The sequence below is a fragment of the Aristolochia californica genome, unplaced genomic scaffold (assembly GCF_029961685.1).
Source record: "Aristolochia californica isolate CCGP_79_NKW_82.1479 unplaced genomic scaffold, dmAriCali1.0.hap1 SCAF_13, whole genome shotgun sequence".
Taxonomy (NCBI): Eukaryota; Viridiplantae; Streptophyta; class Magnoliopsida; order Piperales; family Aristolochiaceae; genus Aristolochia; species Aristolochia californica.
In genome coordinates this window covers 5749724-5774505 of record NW_027181804.1, presented here as the reverse complement: position 1 = coordinate 5774505, position 24782 = coordinate 5749724, and the positions used below count along the sequence as shown (strand labels likewise).

Here is a 24782-nt window from a genome sequence, read left to right as displayed (position 1 = left end):
CTCTTTGGCTTATATCGATGCATAGATTTCCATGGTGTTATCTTTTTCTTACTCGTGCAGGTATCGCTAGGACTGTTGGCATTTGCTTCAACATTTGTCCTTGTTGGAGACCATTACCTGCCATTGTAACTAGTTAAGGTATACATGACTCATACTACATAATAGACCTATTTTTTTGCTTTAATAACTTTTAAGGCTTAATTGTACACCTATCAGCGTATTGAGGCTCAAGAAAATGGAATGGGTAGAAGTTTGTTTTTGTCAGCTCTTTGTGGCACATCCTCAAGCGATTTCTGCTTTACAGAGTTAGGTCTATAAGCATGTTTTTTCTGTTCTTTTTATATGTTCTATCTTGATTTACATATTTTGTATATGATCCGAATCTTTCGCTAATTGAAGTATTGAATGGTATGGAAACAAATTGAGTTGTGGTTCAACCGGAGTAGCTAATGCCAAACTCAAGATTGTGTGTAGCGGGCCTATGGCCTCATGGAAAAATGAGGTCAAAAATTGTGTTTCCTATAACATGTTGTTTTTGGGGCATCATATATTTATATATATTTGAATGTTTGTGGTTTTATAAGATTTTTTTTTGTGATTTAGAAAACATGACATCATCCAAGACATAATGTTAATTGTTGGCAATTTTGTTAATAATATTAGCTAGTCCTAGGCAATTGTCTATACAAGTATCAAATCTTCTCATTCCACTCGGTTTCCATTATGATGTTCTATTATATAAGTTCATCGAAATTCCTCACTTGGACAAGACATGCTACCTGCTTTTGAAGTAAAGCATAGCAAGACCAGCAACAATCCAACCGAGGCCCACATTGTTGTAGAGGAATAACAAAACTTTTCAGCCTATTGTCTTTGCACTTATTTCATCTATTGAACGAAATCTACAATTTTATACTTATAGCTTGTTTGACTATAGAGCTTACCTATTTCACTTCACTAATAGTACAGGCCGTGCTAGAAAATACCTCCATGGGTATTTTGGTCATTTTATCCCCAAAGGTATTTTGGTCATTTTTTAACCTATGTGGTTAATTTTTTATGTAATCCTATTTTTCTTGTTAAATTATGTTAGTGGCTAAATTTTAATGTTCATAGGATGTAAACTTAAGGAGATATAAGGACATAAATGTTTATGAAGTGTATAGAGGCATTTTTGTAATTATTACACCATGACAGTTATTTAAGAGGATCTTGGAATTCATGCACAATTCTCAAGGAAGCTTCTCGAGGATCTTCAAAGAATTCTTATTATCCTTCCAATTTTTCTCTCAATTTTCTCCTCTTCATTCACCCAAATCTTTATTTTTACATGTATTAGAACTGTAGATTGTTGTTGGAAGCATTCTACTACAGATTCTTGTAAATTTTGAAAAGGGTGACCTGCTGGAAGGAGAAACTCTACGTGTTTTTTTATGTTAGTTCATCAAAGTTAAGTTTTTTTTCTTTTCTTTGCCATAACATTAGGGTTACTAGTCTTTATGAATCATCGAAGGATTCTCTATGTTTTAATTGCCTAATTGGGTTGCAAATTGGGTTTCTTGGGTTCTGGATATCTGATTTAGTCTATGTACAAATTTTTATAATCATAGGCAGAGTAGAATGAGAGTTATAAGGGAATAAGTGATTTTTACGTATGAGGAGTATTTTTGTAATTTATTATCTAAACCTCATAAATAGTATTAGGGGTTGTACACGACCCCCAATGCAACTCATTCAGATCTTCTCTCTCTCTCTCTCTCTCTCTCTCTGATTTTAATAGTTCTTACAATTTTTTTCTTTTATTTTCATAAATATGTTCTCTTATTTGTGTGCATGAATGAGATTTTCTTGTGCACAATGAAGAGTGGACAAGCTTATTTGCTTGTAATTTGTGTTTTAATTTGCTTTTAGATACTCAGCACAAAAACGGCAGGGTGGGGGCATTGTAGTGGACAACAACCACTTCCATGTTTCAGTAAAAATTTAACATATCCTGCTTGCACTTAAAATTTGTGGCTACTATGTAGCTTCTAAGCTTTCTTCAATAATGAGGTAGAGTCATTGACCATAACTACTACATTTTTTCACGTGACTAATGTGACAGAAAATAACTACATTCTCTTTGGCTTATATTGATGGATAAATTTCCATGTTGCTAACTTTTACGTTCTTGTGCAGGTATCCCTAGGACCGTTGGCATTTGCTTAAGCATTTGTCCTTGTTGGAGACCATTACTAGTTCTTGCCACTAGTTAAGGTACACAAGACTCATACTACATAAAAGACCTATTATTTTGCCCTTTTTTTATTTTTAAGGTTTAATTGTACACGTGTCAGAGTGTTTGAGGCTTGGGAAAATGCAATCGGTAGAAATTTGTTTTGTCGGTTCTCTAAAGCACATCCTCAAGCGATTTCTTCTTTACAGAGTTTGGTCTTTATGCATGTTTTTTCTTTTCTTTTTATATGTTCTATCTTGATTTATATATTTTGTATATGATTTGAATCTTTTGTTAATTGCAGTATCGAATGATATGGAAAGAAATTGCGTTGTGGTTCATCTGAAGTAGCTGATGCCAAATTCAAGATTGTGTGCAGCGAGCCTATGACCTCATGGCAAAATGAGGTCAAAAAATATTTTTTTCCAATAACATGTTGTCTTTGGGGTGTCATATATCTATCCATATTTGAAATGTTATTGTTTTGGAAGTTCTTTTTTTTTTTTTTTGTGTGATTTAGTAGACATGCCATCATCCAAGGCATTGTGTTAATTGTTGGCAATTTTGTGCTAAATCTTAGCAAGTCCTAGATCCAAAAAAAATAGTTGCATTTGTTAACATAGGCATCAAATATTCTCATTCCACTCGGTTTTCATTGTGATGTTCTATTATACAATTTCACCAAAGTTCTTCACTTAGCACAAGACATGTATGTTACTTGCTCTTGAAGTAAAACAAAGCAAGACCATAAACGGAATCTAAATTTTATACTTGAAACTTGTTTGACTATAGAGCTTACCTATTTCACTTCGCTAACAGTATGGCCCGTGCCAGAAAATACATCCATGGGTATTGGTCATTTTACCCTCCAAGGGTATTTTGGTAATTTTACCTTTCAAGGGTATTTTGGTCATTTTACCTTCCAAGGGTATTTTGGTCATTTTTTAACCTAGAAGTAATACACAATCTTACACCAAAAACTTTTTAACCAATACACTTAAGAGTATGGTTTTGATATAAAGCAGATATCTTGTAAAAAAACCAAACACTCACCTATGGCTTAAACTCATCCAAACGAAATAGGCCTTAAAATGTTGCATCAGTCTATTCGTGGGGTGAGCCTGGTGGTTGATATTTTCTGATTGCATCCGAGGCCAGTACAGGCCGCATGTTTCTGTTCTTGATGACAACTAGTCAAACCGTCCGGCTGATCAACTGGTTACTGCTCCTTTCTCCATTGTGGTGGGCTTGCCGGTTTCCCGCGGTACCGGCGGACAGAAAAAGAAAAAGGATCCGTTCTTCATTTCCCCACTTTCCTTGTAAACTCTTCACTAGATTTATAGTGTGTCTCTTCCTGCCACGGGCGCAGTGTTTGCTTTTCTAGAAATGTCGAACTTCTCTTCTCAGTTGAGACTCTCTTCCTCTCTCATCAAGCGCTTCAAGCTGAGATTTACAGCTGTGACAGAGACGATCGAGAGGCGGAGAGCCTTCACCACGAATGAAGGCTCTCGCCCCACCATCGTCCACAAACGCAGCGTTGATATTCTTCATGATCCATGGTTTAATAAGGTAATCCTCATGGATCTTTGTACTTTAAGTGTTTCCCCCCGGGTCTGCCAAGACCTTTCAGAAAGTTCTAGTTTTAGTAAAAAGTCGGGGCGTTTTGTGTATGTCAGAAGAAAATTGCAGGACAGAGAATTCATTTGTTTGCGGACCGAATAAATTGCTTCTGTACTTCTGTTAGAGAGAGTGAGTTGCAAGAAAATTGTGAAAGTAACCATCAGGGGCATTTTGAATAGTAAGGTGTGGAGGTTCAAAGAACAGATCGATAATAGATTTATTGGGGACCTTATAAAAGTTGGGGAAGAAATTAAGTCGTTATACCATTCAAAAAACCGTGGAAAAATCATGGTTGTGAGAAAAGATGATAATCAAGCCGTCATTCTCCTCCCTATTAGACATGAATCGATAAGTGTGAACTGTATTGGAACATGGCCTCTTAAATGACCTTCTAAATGAACACTAAATGTTGTCTTGTTGATCCATCAGGCTGGGTCATACACCTACATTAATGGGGCCTGTTATCAACTCTTAATTTCTTTCCACTTGTACACTGTAACTGTGATATGAGTAAGAGTGGAATAGTTCTGCCTGAATGAGTGGAAAGTTGTACAGATTAATGGTTTCTATTTTCTTTGAAAATCAGGGAACTGCATTCTCCATGACAGAACGTGACCGCCTTGATCTTCGTGGCCTTCTTCCTTCAAACGTCATGACAGAGGAGCAACAAATTCAACGTTTCAGTAAGTGATCCTTTGCTTAATCCAAATTGGTGAAAGTAAGTAGGAATTGCTGCCTCAGATTATCCAAGAGATTTTCCAATTAGGTTAAAGCGTACTTGGTCTACTGGTTGAACGTAAAGATAACATTATGACCCTCTGCATTGAGTTGCATCTATTGGCCTAGTGGGGGGGAATGTGTAGTGCAAAAAGGAATGTGCTTAAATCAAATATAAGTTGCATTCGTATTCTGATTAAAGAGTAGATTACATTTCTTCTTCTTCAATCTCAGTTTACTTTAGATAAACCTTTATATCTCTTCAAAAAAGAAACTATATAATAGAGCTCATGGCAATACTGAATATAAGGGAAAACATGTGATGCAAGGTCTCTTGGTTTTTCGTGATGCCTCACCCTTGTCAAAATCTGAGACATCTCTGGCATATTAGACTAAAAGCCTCAGGTGCTACACAAGGTTTCTTTTAGACAACACACCCTTGAAAATCCAAGATGCCTTGCCCAGTAGGCAAGATGTCTGTGTGAAACGCTCATCCTTGTGATTATGTTGTCTTACTAAGCAAGATATCTCCTCAAGACTCTTCCCCCATAGGCAAGGCGGCCCAGCGAGACACCCATCCCTGTGGCTATTTTGTCAATATGCTACTTCCCAATCAGTGAAAAAGTTGGATGCAATCACTGGGTCCATACTTTTTACCCTGAATATTAGAATAGCTTAGCAGTTTTTTTATCATCTATTTTTATATTTTTTAATCATAGACTGATGAGTCAGAGTTCAGACAGTTGAGCTGTGGAATTATTATTTTGGATAAGGTAAAAAATGAAATGCACTTGTTACAGAATGTGGGTGGGGACTTCTATGCAACTGTATGTCTTGTATTATAGTCCCTAGATTTAGTTGTTATGCAGTAGATGCGTAGTTAAACTGTCACCTCTTTCTGCCCCCCATCCGCCAATTCTGTAGTGGTTGACTTGAAAAGGTGGGAAGTGAATACTCGGGATGGTCCATCTGACACAATTTCTTTGGCCAAGTGGCGGATTCTCAATAGGTTGCATGACAGAAATGAGACCATGTACTATAAGGTGAGCACAAAGAACTGTTTTACATTTTCTCGTTACATTTTGCTAACTTGTAACTTCCAAATAAAGAGGCTTCCAGGCACTGCTTGCATTTTGGTTTGATACTTCCTTTGTTCATAGATCAAATTAACTGGTGGATTGGCTGATATGTGGCAGGTGTTGTTAGACAACATTGAAGAATATGCACCAATAGTGTATACACCTACTGTTGGGCTTGTTTGCCAAAACTACAGTGGCTTGTTCAGGAGGCCTAGAGGGATGTATTTCAGTGCTGCAGATCGTGGGGAAATGATGTCAATGGTTTACAACTGGCCCGCTGATCAGGTCTTTGTCGTTTTTCAGATTAATTAAGTAACAATTCGGTACTACTGTAAGATAAGTTCCATTTAAAGAAAGTGCCAACAGAAATAGACAGGATTGACCCAGCAATTGGGAGTGGATCAAAACAAGTGGGTACTACTTTTATAACATTATCCTGAATGTCCTAACACATTTGATCTTTACTGATTGATTTTTTCAGACCTAAATTTAGTTTCATATCTCACATAATTTCAGTATTAGTGTCTGAAAGAAAGTAGTCTGTCAGGTTGATATGATTGTAGTCACAGATGGAAGTAGAATTTTAGGCCTTGGAGATTTAGGTGTTCAGGGTATTGGCATCGCAATAGGGAAGCTGGATCTATATGTTGCTGCAGCCGGTATAAATCCTCAGAGGGTATTTTATGCTTTTCATCTTATTGAAGAAGAGTTCACTGTTATACCTCTCACCTTTTATTGATAAACTCAAGTAGATGAATAGTCATTGGTGAATTTGCTGGTAATAGGTGCTTCCTGTGATGATCGATGTTGGAACTAACAACGAAAAGCTTCTGAAGGATCCACTATGTAAGAATTGTACTATCCTTGATTTTGGATATCTTCATTAGCTTGTGCTTGATGTAGAGAAGCAAATCAAAGCTTACTTGGATACACTTGATCCAAGTCTGATAAGAAGAAGCCTGATAAGAAGAAGAAGAAATGAAGCCCAAACTCATATTGTTTAGCTTATTTGTTATCTTTGGTTTTCCTATTATTTTCATAATAAAGGGTTTAGGACATTTTTATCCTCCATAAATTATAATAATAGGGTTAGTTTTGTTTTTTGAAGATGTTTTATTTTAAAGATCAATCTAGGGTTGTAATTTTGCAATCTATCCTTTAGAAAGAAGATCCCAGCAGCCATCTTAGCTTTTCCCTATTCTTTGTCTGTGCCCTTTATGGTTCAGCAAGGAAACTCTAGATTTCTCAACTATTCTTTGTGTCATTTCCTCACATGGATGAATAACTTTAAAAACAAAGACTTTTAAGAGCGTAGGTTACATTAGTTTATGGTCATCATCACCTATCTAAAATACATCCATGGGTGTTTTAGTGGTGTTTAATTGATTTGCTTTGCAGACCTCGGGTTACAAGTGAACCGGCTTGATGGTGAGGAGTATTTATCAGTTATTGATGAGTTCATGGAGGCAGTTTTTACTCGTTGGCCAAATGTAATAGTTCAGGTGAGTGCAAAGATATGTTTGTGCTGTACAAGTTTATTTGGACACAGTTTATAAAGTACTGTTAAAAATAAATACAAAAATATTTTGCCTTGTGCAGTTTGAAGATTTTCAGAGTAAATGGGCTTTCAAGTTGTTGCAGCGGTACAGAGATACTTACAGAATGTTCAATGACGATGTTCAGGTACTAGTCAGAAAGACAAAATTCTGGTTGGCAACTTAAGGTTTGCAGGGTCTCAAATATGAAGTTGGTTCAGAGAATTTGAATAAGAAATGAAGATGTTGCTTCACAGAAAGCTGAGTCATTTGGTCTTGCCTTATGAATATGAACTATTGTCCATTGTGACTAAGAATTTCATAGCAAAATATCTGCATTTGACTCGTTGTTTTTGTCTAGTGAGAAAGCACAGTTTAACTTCTAACACAATCCAACTTTATTATTTTCAAAGGGTACTGCTGGTGTTGCTATAGCTGGTCTTTTAGGAGCTGTGAGAGCACAAGGAAGACCAATGATTGATTTTCCAAAACAAAAGATTGTTGTTGCTGGTGCTGGAAGGTTTTACTCTGCTCCCTCTACTTTTGCTGGCTTAAAGAGAATCTCAAGGACAACACCTTTGGCTCTATGTTTACCTGCTATATGTTTGACAAAAAAAAAAAAAAAAAAAAAAAGCCAGACCATTGTGGGTTGGGATTGAAGATCTCTACATTCACCTTTTTTTGGCCATGCTAGTTCCATTTTTGCTATGGCTTTATCATTTGATAACAAAATGATATGTTAAGGAAAAATTCTTCTTTCATTGAACCCAGAGTAAAATCGTTGAACTAGCATTAGACTGTTAGTTTTTATTGTCAATTTAATATTTAAAAGAAGACATAAAAAACAGTACTTAAAGACGAAGACATCAATATAAATTGTGTGATGTAGTTGACATGTTTCTCTTGATGGCTACCCTTTGTCCTCTTGAACTGCATGAAAAATCATTTCATTAAACTGTGGAATAATTTCTATTACTGCCTTCTAATCTCCTCTCTTGAAAATAATACAATTGATGTTGTTATTATCTTACTTTTGTTGTTGTTTAAATTGTGCAGCTCCGAATAATTGCATGCACTTGATCACTCATTATGAAAATATCAGCCATTTAGTAAAATTTGAGAACAGTATTATCTTCGTATTGTTATTAGCCTGGCCTGGTTCGTTGTTGCTTTACTTGTCCAGCTAGGTGATAATTGTTTGCTATGATCACTCATCATGAAAAGTACAGGCAGTTGAGTCAAGTTTGAGAATAATCTTATTTTGGTATGATTACAGTGCAGGTATAGGAGTTCTTAATTCTGCAAGAAAAACCATGGCACGGATGTTAGGAAACAATGAAACTGCTTTTCAAAGTGCGCGGAGTCAATTTTGGGTTGTTGATGCTAATGTGAGTATGAGGATCTATCTGTTGAATTCATACTTCAAGTAATACACTGTATCGAATTGTTTTGTTACCACATATGTCATGTTCATGATTCACAGTCATTGATGGATAAAAATGTCCACCAGTCTATGGTTGTATACATGCTCCTTGTCCCACGTTAGTTGTTTGAGAGTTAGGGTTGTTGTGCGAGGGAGAATTCCCTCATTGGTTTGGGCTTGAAAAGATCCTATTTAGAAAAAGGCCTTCTAACTCCGGTTGGTCCTTTTGGGAGCTTCGGCCCTGCTTTATCATGGTATTAGAGTCAACACAAGTTTATGGTTGTAATATGTTTAGCCTTTGTGTTTATTGTCTATAACCCCTATGCGTAAATATCCTTGTCTTGAGCCAGCTTGTCACTTTAGCCCCAAAAAGCAAGGGGAATTGATGGTATTGAATTATATTGTTAGAAAATCTAGTGAAGGGCATTTTTATCATTTTATGCTTCCTACAAAGTCCAAGAGCTCCACTATCCTATCTATGTGTTTAGTTTTAATAAGTATGTAAGGAGATATAAGGGTTTAATTGTTTTTTAGGGGCATTTTTATAATTAATTTTCAGGACTCCATTCTTGGGGTCAAACTCGACCCCAAACAGTGTCATTCCAGAACTGATTTCTCTTTTCTCTCTCTCTCCTTCTCCAAAACCCTAAAGTTCACTCTTTTTCATGGTATCAGAGCAGTAGGTCCTGGTTAAAGTTTTCTAATTCTCTCTAGACTTTTCATCAAAGCCTGCGACTTCAGGAAAGAGGATTTCCCAAAATCAACCTTAACTGGTTGGTAAAAATCTGAACTTTTTCCTTTCTATCCTGCCATAAACTTAGGGTTGATGGCTTCTACTGTCTCCTGAGTAGTTCTGAACTGCTTGCTGGCCTATGACTGTTGCTGAGTAATGAAGATCACTTTTTTGGACTTTGTGAGCCCAACACTGTGTCCTTTTGCCTATGTCGTCTCCTGGTTTGCCTGCGTCAGCCTCAATTTGTGATTTGTTGCATGAATTTGTGTACTTAAGTGCTTAATCCTGTAATTATACATTAAAAGAGAGTTCTTTACTTGAATTCTTTCTGTTTTCTTTGTCGAGCAACCTGTTATTGGGCTGGACTGCCTGTGCCATCACAGGGTTAGGTGATGTTAGCCCTGAAAAGGGTGAAATTTGTGATTTTTCCTAGAGGATTACCTACAACAGCAAGAATTGTATGTTTGGGTGAATTGGTTCTTCTAATTTCAAGAAACCCTAATTATTCCCTGCCAGATGGGGCCCACAATACCTGCAGACATCGACTTGTGTGTTGCTTTTGAGACTGTTTAAGGATCATAATGGCTGATTCAAGTGAAATTTTTACTCCTTCAAGGGGGTCTGTAAGTTCATAAGGGATACTATTGTGATAACTATTGAGAGATTGAATGGCCAGAATTACTTAAGATGGCCACGATAAGTTCTTCTATATTTGAAGGGTAAGAAAAAGACAAAATTCATTAGAGACGACCCTCCTGTCCCGTTGAATAAAGACTAGGAAGCTGAAGATAGTTAGATTATGACCGGGATATTTAACAGTCTTGAGCCTAACTTGAGAAATCAGGTTATGAATTGTGGAACTGCTAAGGAAATGCGGAATTCCTTAGAATCTATTTATGCATAAGAGTGTAACTTGTCTCATGTGTTTGAATTATATGCCAAGATGTTTAACCTCAAGAGAGGTCAGCAGTCTGTCACTGCATACTACAATGAGCTTATTGGTATATTACAGGAGATCAGTGTTTTCCATCCCTTCACCACGAGTGAAAGGGAAATAAGGAAGCAAAATGGACAAGTTCACATTGCTAAGTTCCTGGATGGGTTAGGACCTGAATTTAACTCTATCAGAGCTCAATTATTGGCGTTAGAGGATGTTCAATCACTGTTCACAGCATATAGCCGAGTGTTGCATGTAGAGAAAACCGTTGTAGCACCAGGAAATGTTGATATGACCAGCACCCCAGCATCAGCCCTAAACTCTCAGGGTTCCTCAAAATCATCTAAAGGCAGAATGGAAAACATTCTAGGAAAGGACAAAGATGTTCAAGGAAGAGGAAAAGGCATAGGTGACACTAAGCCAAACAGTAAATGCATTCATTGTGGCCGAACAACCCACTTCTCTGAAAAATGCTGGGAGAAGTTTGGGAGACATGCTTGGGCCAACTCTCTTGTTCATGAGAGCACAGACTCATCCACCAAACCTCCTATGCAAGTTGTAACAAGTTCCTTTGATGAAATATAGCAACTTATTCAGCACATGACTCAATTAAATGTTGCCTCCTCATCAACATTTGTGACTCAATCTTCCACTCCTATAGCCACATTGGCTAATTCAAGTACGTCAGCTTTTCATGTGCGTCCATCCTCCACTTGGGTTCTTGATTCAGGAGCGTCCACTCACATGTCAAGTATGTCCACATTGTTTTCTGAGTTGAAGGAATCCACTTCTATTAAACAAGTCATGTTAGCTGATGGATCCATTTCCGTAGTACAAGGAATGGGTACATTAACCCCATTAACTTATGTCATTGCAGTCAGTTCTATTTGTTCATAAATTTTCTCTCAACTTGTTGTCTGTAAGTCAATTCACTAAATCCAGGAATTGCTCTATAACTTTTTATCCTTCACACTTTTTTTCAGGAGTCTTACGACAAGGAGAATGATTGGTTTAGTGTGTAAGAGAGGCAAACTATATTATGTGGAGGACGTTTCACAAAACTCTCCACATGCATAACACACTATGGTTCCTCATCTATAGTGGCATCTACGTTTAGGTCATTCGTCTCCTTCAAAGTTGATTCAATTATTTCCTGCATTTTTGCCATCTATCCTTCCAATATGACTCGTGTCAGTTAGGCAAGCATCACCAAACATCTTTCCCTCCAAGTCAATCCCGAAGCAGTTGCTTGGTTAATATTGTTCATCTAATGTTTGGGGACCCGCTACCTAATATTTTTGGTTTTAATTATTTTGTGTCTTTTATAGATGATTATAGTCGATGTACTTGGGTGTATCTCCTATGAGAGAAATCTGACGTATGTGATGATGTTCAAACTTTTTTATAGTGAAATAAAAAATCAGTTCAATACCTTTGTTCGTGTACTTTGCACTGATAATTGTCTTGAATTTATGAATAAAATTTTTGACTTCTTCTGTAAAGATCATGGCATTGTACACCAGTCTTCATGTGTTTTTACGCCACAATAGAATGACGTTGTTGAACATAAAAACCGTCATAAGTTAGAAGTGGCTTGTATGCTTCTTCATATGCATGTACCAAAATCGTATTGGGATGATGCTATCTTAATTGCCCGCTTCCTTATTAATTGAATGCCTTCTTCTGTTATTGATAAAAAAATTCCTATCCAGACATTACTACCATCTATCACCTTGCTTTCAGTCAACCCTCGAGTCCTTAGATGTGTTTGTTTTGCAGGTGTATTTAGGGCCTTTAGAGACAAGTTGTCACCTCGTGTTGTCAAGTGTATTTTTGTGGACTACTCATATACTCAGAAAGGATATAAACGTTATTGCATATCTATTAAGAAAATGTTTATCTCTACTGATGTGATGTTTTCTAAAGATACTCTTCGTCTTCCATTGAGATCCCCCCACCCGTCTCTATGCCTGAGGTTGTTGCCCTGATTCCTGTAGATGATATCCCTAGTCCACCTTCTGATGCTACTGCATAAAATCTACTACTGGTATTTCATAGACGGAAAGCTAATCAAGATGAACTAGTTCACTCTCTCCTGTTGGACCAAGAACTCCCCAGTCTACAGATCCTGAGGTAAGTGACCTACACCTGCCCATTGCTCTTCAGAAAGGTATTTGAAAAGGCACATGTTGATTGCACTAGGGTGTAGAGACTCACCTCCCCTTCCTCCATTTTATTTCATTTAAGTGGGTTAAGGCCTTTTTACAAAAATGCCCCTCTATGCTCAATAATATATAACTCACTAATTGCATATCTAAATGACATTTGGTCTAAACCATGGACTTCTAACATCAATCCAATCTAACTAACACTCCTGTGGACTCATACATGATATGTAAAAAGACCAAATACCCCTATACATGTAACTTTAATAATATAGAAGGTATTTTTGTCTTTTTACCTTACTCGTACTATCTCCCTAGAAAAAGGAAAGAGTTTCGTTTCATATGGCAGTTATATGGTTCAATTTTCATTTTTTATGTCATATAATTAGGGAGATATATGGAGTTGAGTGCAGAGGGGTATTTCAGTCCATGTACCTGATTTTACACTTAGGCCATGTTAGTGCATGCTGAGGGAAAATGAAAGTAAATTCAAATTCACTATCACTTATCCAAAATCGTTCATGCGCGTCCAAGGAGGGAAAGTGAAAGTGAATGAACTATGTAATTCACTTTCACTAGCTCTCATGTAAAACGAGTGAAAGTGAAATCCGAGGGTTCACCCTCTGAATTCACTTTATCACTTTCACTCACTCTCTCTTGCCACTCACTACATCCCTCTCTCTCACCGCTGCTCTCCCTCCCCCTCCCCCTACCCTGCCCCCATACTGCTTCCCTCTCCTCTTGTCACCCACTCTCTCAAAACTGAACCCTGTCATAAATAATTTTATTTTATTTTTTAATTATTTTATTAATTTATACTACACTAAAATCTGTCTTATTTTATTAATAAAATACCCCATTTATTTATTTATTTGTTATATTTATTAATTTTAATACTAACTTAAAGTACTAATTTAAGAGTGATAATTAAGATATTTTAAAAGTAAGAATTTGATAAGTATCTAGACATTATAAAAGCAAACATTTTTTTTAAGTATTCTATATTTTATAATTAATTAAATTAATAATTTTATTTTAACTTGTAATTATTGTACTAATTTAGACTAAACTAAAATCTATCTTATTTTATTAATAGAATACCCCATTTAATTATTTATTATATTAATGGATTTTATTATTATATTATATTTACTAATTTAAGAGTAATATTAAGTTATTGTAGAAGTCAGAATTTCTAGACATTATAAAAGTAACCATGTTTTTTTAGGTATATTGTTTTATATATTTAATTAAATTAATATTTATTTTTAATTTTGAAATTATTTAGCTTATTTTGTTAAATGCAACTATCTTAATAAAGTTAAATCTATCAGAGTATTTTATGAATAAACTCGTTTTCCATTGTGCACACTAACACAAGAAAGTACTTTACACTGCACTTTCCATTGAGTGCACTAACATGAAAAAGTAATTCACTTTCACCTTCACTTGCACTTTGAATGTGCACTAACCCCCCCTTAAGTGATATTTAATACAGGAGAGGTCAATTTCAGACCTGTCAACAAGTGCCAAAACTGTCATACTCTCTCTCTCTCTCTCTCTCTCTCTCTAATGTCTTCTCTTTTCTCTCTTTCTTCTTAATTTTACACTTTTATAAATGGTGGGTTAAAAAGTGCACCAATGTAGATGTACATGTGCTCAGACTGGCAGGATGAGCTGTTTTGATTATATGCTTTTTAGTTTACTACTGAAGATTTAATTTCTGTTATTTTCTTTCTTCGCTAGTTGCTTAGTCACTACTTTTTTAATAGGGCTTGATAACCGAAGACCGATCAAATATTGATCCGGAGGCATTACCATTTGCAAGAAAGGTGAATGAAGTTGGTCGGCAAGGTTTATCAGAAGGGGCAAGTTTAGAGGAAGTGGTATGTCCTTGTGGCTGTGCACTGTTGCTACTTGCTATTTCTTTTTCTTCTTTGATTTTTTTTTTTTTAGTGGCAACTCCTATCTTTATTTAGATGCTTGTAGTTATAAATTTGAGCATAATGTATGAAGTAGAAGTTTTTTTTTTTTTTTCTTTTTATGTCTAACACATTTTTTTGTTTGATTTATGATCATAAATTTTCACTTATTTGTTACCAATTAGGTTAAGAAAGTTAAGCCTGACGTGCTCCTTGGGTTATCTGCGGTTGGGGGCTTATTCTCCAACAAGGTATGAAATCTCTCTCTCTCTCTCTCTCTCTCTCTCTCTCTCTTCCACCTTTCTTTTCCCTCCCTCCCTCATGGGCAATGAGGGCAATATTTTGATACTCATCCTATATCAGCCGACATGGTTTGTAGTCTATCATACATATCTTCCATATCCAGCAAACTATGCATGCTCCTATGATTCTTTTTATGATAATGGTGTGAAAGTAATGGGATATTTTGTTTGGAAAGAAAGAAAAATCTCTTAATTCCTAACTTTCAATATTTTTTACCGTTTGCAGGTTCTAGAGGCCCTCAAGGACTCAACTTCTACTAGACCAGCTATTTTTGCTATGTCTAATCCTACAAAAAATGGTATGATGTTTACTCGATCATTGTTCATTATATCAAAATACTTTATACTTAACTTTTTGTTGCTGAATGCAATTATAGCTGAATGCACTCCTGAGCAAGCATTTTCCATTGCGGGTGACAATATTATATTCGCAAGTGGAAGTCCATTCAGTGATGTTGATCTTGGTATGTCTCACTGAACTAAATTTAATGCTAATCCTTCTACTTCTATTAGAAACTAACAGAAAAATATCCCAGCATCAGAAGTGGATAGAAATTCTAGATCCTGAAAGTATGGAATTATTGTGAAAGTGTTTTGGGGATGCCTTAGGTTAGCTTTTGTGAATGTGGAAAGACAAGAAATAGCGATTATGAATGTCAGATTATGCTAAGAATCCCTGCAGCTTTCTGGAACTAGACAAACCTTCTTTAACCTAGGGAAATCAATTTAGAGCATCCCTAATGTCACTCATAAAGAACCATTATGATTAACCACAGACAGTAAGAGGGGAGGTAATAGAGGGAAAAGAGAGACAACGGAGATATGAAAGAGAAGAGAAAAGGGTGAAGAGGGGAGTTGATAGAAAGACATGTGCTGCCTTGCAAGCTTAGTTACAAACATAATTTCTGATGGCTGGAGTTTGTTGTTACATCCTTGTGATCATGCAATGACATAATTTTTTTAAATAATTTATAGTTCTTGCTGCAGAGTTCACCATCATTCTTTCTAATTTATAATTTTCTTAGGGGATGGAAAAGTTGGCCACTGCAACCAAGGGAATAATATGTACCTCTTTCCCGGGTTAGTGTTTTTCCTCTATTCTTCAATATTCAAGATCATAAGTTTTTTTTTTCTTTTTGTCATGCATTTGACCCTACAGGATAGGCCTTGGCACCCTCCTGTGTGGTGCACGGGTGATTTCAGATGGCATGCTGCAGGCTGCAGCTGAATGGTAATTTTGTCTAATAACATTATGAGGCTGTCCTCAAATTTAAATTTTTATTGCTTAGTGTTGCTGTAGTTTTCTCCCAAAGTTGATGGATTCTCTTTTAACCGGTCACAGCTTAGCTGCATATATGAAAGAGGAAGAGGTACTTCAAGGGATCATATATCCTTCAATATCCAGGTAAAAAAGAAAATGTTTGATGGTTTGATTCCATGCATGTTGGTGCCAACATGTATCCTGACATATGGTCTCCGGCAGTATACGTGACATAACCAAGGAAGTAGCTGCTGCTGTGGTGAGAGAAGCAATAGAGGAGGATCTAGCAGAAGGATACCGTGACATGGATATTCGAGAGCTTAGAAAACTAAATCAGGTAGCATGTTTTAAATATCTTGATTTTTTGTTTTATCATGAGCATCATGTAAGAATAGATTTTATTCATATTGTGAGGTGAGTCAGATTTTATTCCACAAAAATCCACCTTTCGAAGTGTTGTACAGTAAATAGTTGCAGTCAAAAGCTCCTGCAGTTCAACAGGTGCAGCATCAGGGAGAATTAGGAAAATAATGGATTAAAATCTTCACTTGAAACTGCCGCAAACATATCACAAAATTGTTTACAGATTTGCAACTTGACCTTGAAAGTAATTTGAAAATCATGCAAGACAACTTGCTATTGAGAAAAAGATTAAAAACCGAAGTATTTGATTAATTTCAGACGAGATAAGATGAGCTGTCAAGTAGTGCACACTTTTGTAACCTTGTCTCGCTTTTGTGATGGAAACTTAGTTCTGCCAGAACCGCAACTTACCTAACAACTCTTATAAATATAAATTTATGCTTAAATTAGCCATTTCAAACTACACTCCTATTAGGAACTACTATTCCGTAGGAAACTCCTTAAGTAGAAATATTAAGTGTGAAATAGGATACATCAAACTAAAAAAAGGTGAATCTTCATAACAGAAATGCAACTGTATGAAAACAAGAAGCTTCTTAGAAAACGAAACTAGAATTAGAGAAATCTTAAGGGAACAATTATTGGATCAATAGCCCGACCTTGAGCAGAGCTCGTACTTGAGTTCCGTACATTCATTTTTTTGAACTATCTAACCATGGATGACCTATCTTTGCCTATGACCACATGTTTTTGGACTATTGGCTCTCTTCTGTGTTAGCTCTATAGTTAACTTGCGCAGCTGATAACCTTATGAAGTAGAATTAATTTTTGAATTTGTGAAAGTAAATTTCTTTGAAGGATATCGTTAGCAAACTAAGTAGGTAGGCCTAAAAAGGGGTGAATTGTATAGAAGGAAGGACAAATGTGTAAAAGAAGGCTGAAGGACAAGACTCGACTACTTTTCTTAAAAGGAGGGGCAATTATGGAATTAGAAAAAAAGGGGGTACCAGCCATAAGTTGGCACCACCTCTCCTTCTCCCTCATTCCTTACTTGGTAAAAGGAGTTTCCTCCTAGCTTCTTCGTTCCTTTTTAGGAAAGCCCTCCTTTCTCTCAAGAAATTGGATAGTTCCCTAGAAGGTTCCTAGTAGATTCCTATTTTAGAAGGTCCTAGTTGGTTTAGGCTTGAGATTAGGTGTTTTTCTCTTATTCTAATTATATAATTATTTTATATATAAATAGAGGAGCTGGGCAAGAGGGGAGGACTTCTTGTTTGCCTGAATTGATCCTTTTGTTTTACTTTGTTAATTTGTAGCATAGTGCATTGAAACCCTAATTGATGCAGGAGACATCGAGCCAGATGATGTTGAATTGTCAGATAACACGTTGTTGGCTTTGAAATACCTCAAGTTGACCGATCAGCGTAAAGAGAGTATGTAGTCGGATCTTTAGTCGGATCTTTTTACTGAAACCGGGTTGGACCAGACTTTTGAGGGTTTAGGGTATTTTATTTTGAGTTGTAGCCCGGGTTTGTCGGGGGCGTTGAGTTCTGTTTAAAACTCTGTTCTGTGAACAGAGAGAGGAATTATTGATTTTGAAGATTGTGAATCGAACATCAGATAGGTTTCTCTGTGTTTTAGGGGCAGATCTCTTGCGTTCCTCCCGTGATTCATCAGCTTGATTGGCCTACAAGATAATCACTATCCTGTCTGGCATCAGTTGGTATCAGAGCTTCAGGCTGAGGAAGAAGCTAGGTCTCGCCAGAGACGCTACAGCTAGAAGCAGTTAGAAGGGTCGACGAAGACGACGTCGTCGCCGTCGCCATCACCGGAGCTACCTCTCGACGCTGCTGCCGGAAGAACTCGGGATTCGACCGAGCAAAACTCGGGACTCGACCGAGCAGACCTCGACACTTGACCGAACAGAGCAGTTGTTCGTGGCTGTTGCCGAAAGATAGGGATTCAGCAGGGAGAGGGTTCGAGATCGACGTCGTCACAGTCGGAACTATCGTACGACGTTGTCGTTGCCGTCGCCATGGCCGGAACTACCGTCAACGGAGCTGGCCGAACAGAACGAGTTCGGGACTGACGGAAAATAGGGGCACCGAAACAAGGGTTTCGTGGTGCCGAAGCAGGGGTTCATTCAAGAAAGGAAAACCTCATTGCCGGGAGCGAGCTAGTGTTGCGGGAGGTGACGGGCTGCCGGAGACGACGGCCGGAGAGGGCTGGAGAAATCTCGATTGCGCAAAAAAAAAGCAGGGGCTCAGAAATTCCACTTTCAGTAGATTTCGCCAGCGTCTGTATTTTTTTGATTTGGAGGCAGCGAGGTCTCGATTTCGGTTAAACAAACAAAGAGGCTCTGAAATTCCGCTTTCGGGAAATTTCGTCAGCTTTAGAAGAGGTTTCGATTTGGGGAAATCCCATGTTTTTCTAAACATTCACTTTGGGGCACTCTCGTTTCCAGAGGCGACGAGATTGATGCGCGACGGATCTGCATCGTCTTCCAGGGGTGAAATTTTGCCAGTTTCCATGGCTGGTGGTCGTGGTCGTAGTCGTAGTGTTCATGTTGTGATGCTTGAAGATTTACAGAGGCAAGTTGCGGAGTTAACCCAACGTCTAACGGTGCAGGATTTCGGTGATCGTGAGATAGAAGATCACGATTCCAATGCCAGGTTCGCAAACCCATATCGCAATAATGCTCGATTCAGGGAGCACCGCGGTCAGGGGGATCGACCTGTAGACCTCGGTTTCAGAGTGACGCTACCCGAGTTTTCTGGTACGTTACATGCCGAAGGATTCGTCAATTGGTTGCATGAAATAGAGCGTATCTTTGAGTATAAGAAAGTCCCAGATCGTGTCAAGGTGAAACTGGTTGCCATCAAACTCAAGGGCAGAGCATCTGTGTGGTGGGAGCAATTGAGGTGATCACGAGACTGACAGGGCAAGGCGAAGATGAAGAAGAAGATGAAGGGTCACTTCCTTCCTTTCGGCTACACTCAAACCTTGTTTCAGCGACTTCATTTGTTGCGGCAAGGCCCGAGATCAGTGGATGATTACATGGAAGAGTTCTATCAGTTGATCGCTCGGAATAATCTATCTGAGAGGGAAGAGCAGATGGTGGCACGGTATTTGGGGGGGTTACAACAACCCTTGCAAGATGTCCTCAGTCTTCACTCGTTGTGGACCGTTTCTGAAGCCTACCAGCATGCATTGGCTGTAGAAAAACAGCAGAACAGGAGGCCCATGATCAGAAGCGATCAAAGCAGCCCACTAGCTCGTCCTCCAAAATCCGTTCCTGCCCAGCAGCCTACACAAGGTACTTCTAACTCACGTATTAGATGTTTTCGATGTGGTGAGCAGGGCCATAAGGCCACTTGAGTGGAGGAAACCTGCTAGTCAGAAGGGCAAAAATCTTCTGATTGAGGAAGACGTGGTAGATGAAAATGAAGATCTTGGTGAGCCTGTGTATGATGATGATGAGGATGGAGATGTGTTGTTCGTAAGAGTTTGTTGACTCCCCAGGGGGATTCTGTTGATGATTGGCTGTGGACCAATATTTTCCACACGACCTGCACAGTTGCAAATACAATCTGCAAGATGATCATTGACAGTGGTAGTTGTGCGAATGTCGTGTCAGAGGAGACTGTCCAGAAATAGCAGTTGACGACAGATCGTCATCCCCAACCGTGCAACTTGTCGTGGCTGACTCACAGCAGTGAGGTAACAGTCGATAGGCGCTGCCTAGTTTCTTTTTCCATCGGCATGAAATATTTTGATAATGCTTGGTATGATGTAATCTCTATGGATGTTTGTCATGTATTGTTAGGTCGCCCTTGGCAATATGATCGCAGTGTTATTCATGATGGGCGGAAGAATACCTATTCCCTTAGCATCAAAGGGAAGAAGATTGTGTTGGCACCTCGTCAGGACATACCCACTCCTACTCCGATAGCCGGTACTACTAACCTGCTTTCACTGTCCAGGTTTTTAGTAGAGATTGAGCGTGAAGACGTAGAGGAGGATCTTCCTCCTGGACTACCGCCTGTGCAGGCGAAGCTGGCCGTTCCCGTGAGTCATTTGAGGACTTCTGATGTCTTTAATGTCACACATTTGAGTCATTGTTTTATGGATTCCGATGAAGCTATTGTGAACTCGAAGGCGAGTTCTTTCCAACCCAAGGTGACTGATGCAGGAGACACCGAGCCAGATGATGCTGAATTGTCAAATAGCACGTTGTTGGCTTTGAAATACCTCAAGTTGACCGATCAGCGTAAAGAGGGTAAGTAGTCGGATATTTAGTCGGATCTGTAGTCGGATCTTTTTACTGAACCCGGGTTGGACCAAACTTTTGAGGGTTTAAGGGTTTGTTTTATTTTGAGCTATAGCCCGGGCTTGTCGGGGGCGTTGAGTTCTGTTTAAAATTCTGTTATGTGAACAGAGAGAGGAATTATTGATTTTGAAGATTGTGAATCGAACATCAGAGAGGTTTCTCTGTGTTTTAGGGGTGGATCTCTTGCATTCCTCCCGTGAATCATCAGCTTGATTGGCCTACAAGATAATCACTATCCTGTCCAGCGTCACTAATTCACCCAATCCTTCTTACAAGCCAGCCTTTCACACATCCTCTTTCACCTTATTTGCCTCTCCTTTGCCTGAAAAGCCTGGTTTGTATCAAAGCAGTTCTGATCTGAGCTGACTCTAGCCTTCTAAACACTGGCAATCGCATGAAGTAAGGTCAGGGAAAGGGGGGAAGGTGCTGCCAATCAAGATCAGCAAGGGAGGCAGAGGAGATGAAACCTAGGGTCAGTGCAATACTGGGAATGGAACAACGGCTCTTGGACAGTCAATTGTGATCACGGAATTAATGGCTCAGCTAGTCAAGCTGGCATCTCGACCCCCTCCCATCACAAGACCAGAGAAGAAGGTACCAGCTCTCCTCACTCTACTCATGCATGTGCATCTCCTCCTCTTCCCCCTCTCCTTCCATCTTCACTCCCACCTAACCCTCACAAATTTCAGCCCACACTATCATCTTTGTCTAAACTTTACCATCAACCTTCACCACATACACAACCCTCAGCCCTTTTTGACATGAGTTTCCAATCGTTCTCACAAGCCACACCAACCTACCATCTAATGACCCATCCCCCACACTCAGCACCTTCCCGCAACCTATAACAAACCCACTTCCATAACCTGAACATGCCCTCTCTGACTGGCCCAATACCTTCCTTCTCACCCCACCATACATCCTACCGACTCTCTCATTCAAGAGATCCTTATCCACCACAAGAAAACTCACTACAACTTAGGCTTGCTCGACTAGACTTTCCTCGTTACAAACTAGAGGAGGGTCTGGTAGAATAGGTCTATAAGGTTGGGCAGTTCATTGCCTTACACCGCATTGATGAAATCATATTATCAGTCATCAGACTATCGCCCAATTAGTTGCATTACCAGCACATATAAGATTATAGCAAGAATCCTCACCTTCAGACTCCGAGCAGTCCTTCCTCTGGTGATCAAACAGATCAAGAGTGCTTTCTTAAGAGGTAGAACTATCTTAGATTCTGCTATGGGAGTCCACGAGTTATTAAATATTTCAAAATGAATGGAAAAGCCCTAATCATGATCAAACTTGACCTGAAGAAGGTGTTTGATAGAGTCAATCGGTGGCTTGACTTCCTCCTTGAGAGGCTTGGATTTGATGGAATGTGGAGATACTGGATGAGACCCTGCATCTCTTCAACTCTTTTCTCTGTGATGATGAACAGAAAGGCCTGTGGTTTCTTCAAAAGCTCAATGGATCTGAGACAATGCGATCTGCTTGACCCTTTGCTCTTCAACAATATTGGAGAGAGCCTTGCCACCTTATTTGAGAAGACGATTGGCATCTGATGGATTGATCTGGTGGGACAAAACCTGGCCTAACAAGTGTCTTTCTTCCAATTTGTACGTGATACCTGCTGTTTTTGTCATGCCTCTGACCAAATCAGCAACCTAAAGGCTCTCCTAAAGTTGCATGAAATCTTCTTGGGCAAGATGGCCTACAAGCTTGAGTTACCAACTGGCAGTGTGTTAAGCACCTAGCCAATACTACCCAAAAGACCGGCCTGTTAGGAGTAGAAGGCATCAGTACTTAACCCCAGGACCATAACAGTACACCCCGCCCTCCCGAGCTGACGACCACGACGGCCTTTACACAGCAACGGGGACCGGGTCAGGAGCCCATACTCCCTTATGGCTCCCTGCCAGGGGCGTGCGGTCCACCTGCGCACGAAGGAACTCGAAGTCGGGACGTATCGCCTGCTCTGATACTAAATGTTAAGCACCTAGCCAATACTACCCAAAAGACCGGCCTATTAGGAGTAGAAGGCATCAGTACTAGTTCTCTTGTGAGGGGGTAATTTAGTCATTAAAGGTGTAAGTGGGTAATTAATGGGCCAAGTAGGGTGAGTAGTGGAGCAAGTGAGGATTCCTCTTAATTAGTGGAATGCGAGAACTGGAAGTTGTGCAGAATTTTCCAAATTCAGTATCTTTTGGCATATTTTCCTCTCTCTAGAGTACTCTCCCCTCTCTCTCACACACAAAACACTTTGCTCTCTCTTTCTTGAATTCTCTCGGAAACACCGAAGCACACAACATAATACTATTTGCACTAAAAATAATTTAAAAAATATGCAAGACAACTTTCAAATAGAGAAAAGAATAAGAGCTCCAAGAATTTTATTAATCAAACATGATAAATGTGTTGTCCGGGAAATTAGAGTATTTTGTAGCCTCTTCCTCTTCCTCTGAACTGAAATAGGATCTAAACCCTCCAGGCAGCAATTGACCGCAAACTTTGATTACGAACTACTAGTCTGAAATAGGAATATCTTAAATAGGAAGGACCTAATAAAAGACAAGAAAATAGAAAACTAATAATAAAAGAACTGTACAGTAGGAAACTACTAAAAGTAAGAAGGGAGTAAAATAGGAAAATCAAAGATCACCGAATTTGCATGACCAGTCACTATTGTATGACAGTATGAGAGGATGTGCTCTAGTACATATTGCTCCTCAATTGAGTGAAAACTCTCAGAATAACTGGTTTGGGTTTATATAAACCAAATTTATTGTACAATCATTCGAATAACTATTGGTGTGCATTGTCGATATTTATCCTTCTAACATGAGTCTTCCATGCAATGTAGGAGGAAACTGTACAATATGTGAAGAACAACATGTGGAATCCACACTATCCCACCCTAGTCTATTGGAAGGAATGAAGTGCCAGGTCTTTTAGTTGCCGGAGAGATTATGGCCTAGACTTCTGATTTGTTCTATGATCATCAAATGCAGGTATTAATAATCATAATTGCCCTACTACATATACCAATCATATTTAGCAAAGCCCTTGCCTTTTGTACTGGGGAAAACTTAGAATCCCGCCCCACTACTATCATAAAACAAAGGAAAACGATTGATTCTTGTTGTTTTATAATTGAAGTAAATGGTCTTCAGTTCGGGTAGCATCTTTTAGAGGGGGTTTCAGTGACAGGAAGTTGTTGGAAGTCCTGCTGGATGATGAAAAATGGGGGCAGGTAAAATTATTATACTCACAGAAGAGCAAACAAGTGTAGAAATGTAAAATAAATTTGACGAGAGGAAGCGTCAATAGAAGAAGAACCGCAGGATTGGGTTGCATCTCAACCAACTAAACGACTCAGTGGGCGAGTAGTACAACCGAAAAGGAACCACCGAGTCATCTAGCTTTCCTTTTAATAAGCTTATGCCTGCCAAGGGTTTTAGTTGATCAAACAAGGGTTCGTTCTTATTTATTTATTTTTTACATCTAAACTTAGGGTTTCCCTGAACCCGACCCGTGGGGATGTATGCCTATAATACCCCCCCCTCATATTAAAATAACACTTGGTTTAATAAACCAAAAAAAAAGAATTATTTAACTTAAGTAGAATATTAAAGGAACGGGGTGGGGATGGGGTTGGTTTTCTAATCTCATTCGGGTTTTCTCGGGGGTAGTGATCGGGTTAGGGGATCCGGTTTTGGGAAACCTGTCCCTAACTCGAATAATGCCCACCCTTAAAAAAACATGAGTGGAAACATTATTAGAATAATAATATATATTTTTTAAAACAGGAAATTAGGAAAGAGTACATAACACATAGGGGTGGGCACGGGTTGGGTCGAGGTCAGGTTTACTAAAACCCAAACCTGAATCCGAATTTTTGACCCTAAAACCCGAACCCAAAAAAAAACCCTAAAAAATCTAAATCGTTAAACCTGACCATCTTCGTAACTTCGTATCCACCCCGATTCGTGGAAATCCGACCTAAACCCTACTATCTCTACCCCTTCCTCATAAATCAGACCCGTCTCAATCCTATTTGCTATCTCTGTCTCAAATGGCGGTCGGGTCGGGTTTGGGAAAAACCGTTCCTGACCCAAACACAAATTTTTAGGGTCGGAATAATGTGGAGACGCCCACGGCCCACCACCCAAAGCCGCTG

The 24782-nt window shown here is 38.8% G+C and overlaps 1 protein-coding gene across 1 annotated transcript; it reads left to right on the top strand.

Moving 5' to 3' along the window:
- The first annotated feature begins 3351 nt into the window (after positions 1 to 3351).
- On the top strand, positions 3352 to 23962 carry LOC137948061 (NAD-dependent malic enzyme 62 kDa isoform, mitochondrial-like). Its single transcript, XM_068793982.1, has 19 exons — positions 3352 to 3784; positions 4422 to 4518; positions 5477 to 5595; positions 5749 to 5916; positions 6179 to 6307; positions 6417 to 6477; positions 7030 to 7133; positions 7231 to 7314; positions 7580 to 7686; positions 8443 to 8554; positions 14197 to 14310; positions 14532 to 14597; positions 14875 to 14947; positions 15026 to 15112; positions 15674 to 15728; positions 15808 to 15879; positions 15991 to 16053; positions 16132 to 16246; positions 23466 to 23962. Exons 1-19 carry the CDS (start codon positions 3602 to 3604, stop codon positions 23538 to 23540), a joined length of 1884 nt encoding a protein of 627 aa, XP_068650083.1. The 5' UTR covers positions 3352 to 3601; the 3' UTR covers positions 23541 to 23962.
- Positions 23963 to 24782: the final 820 nt, after the last annotated feature.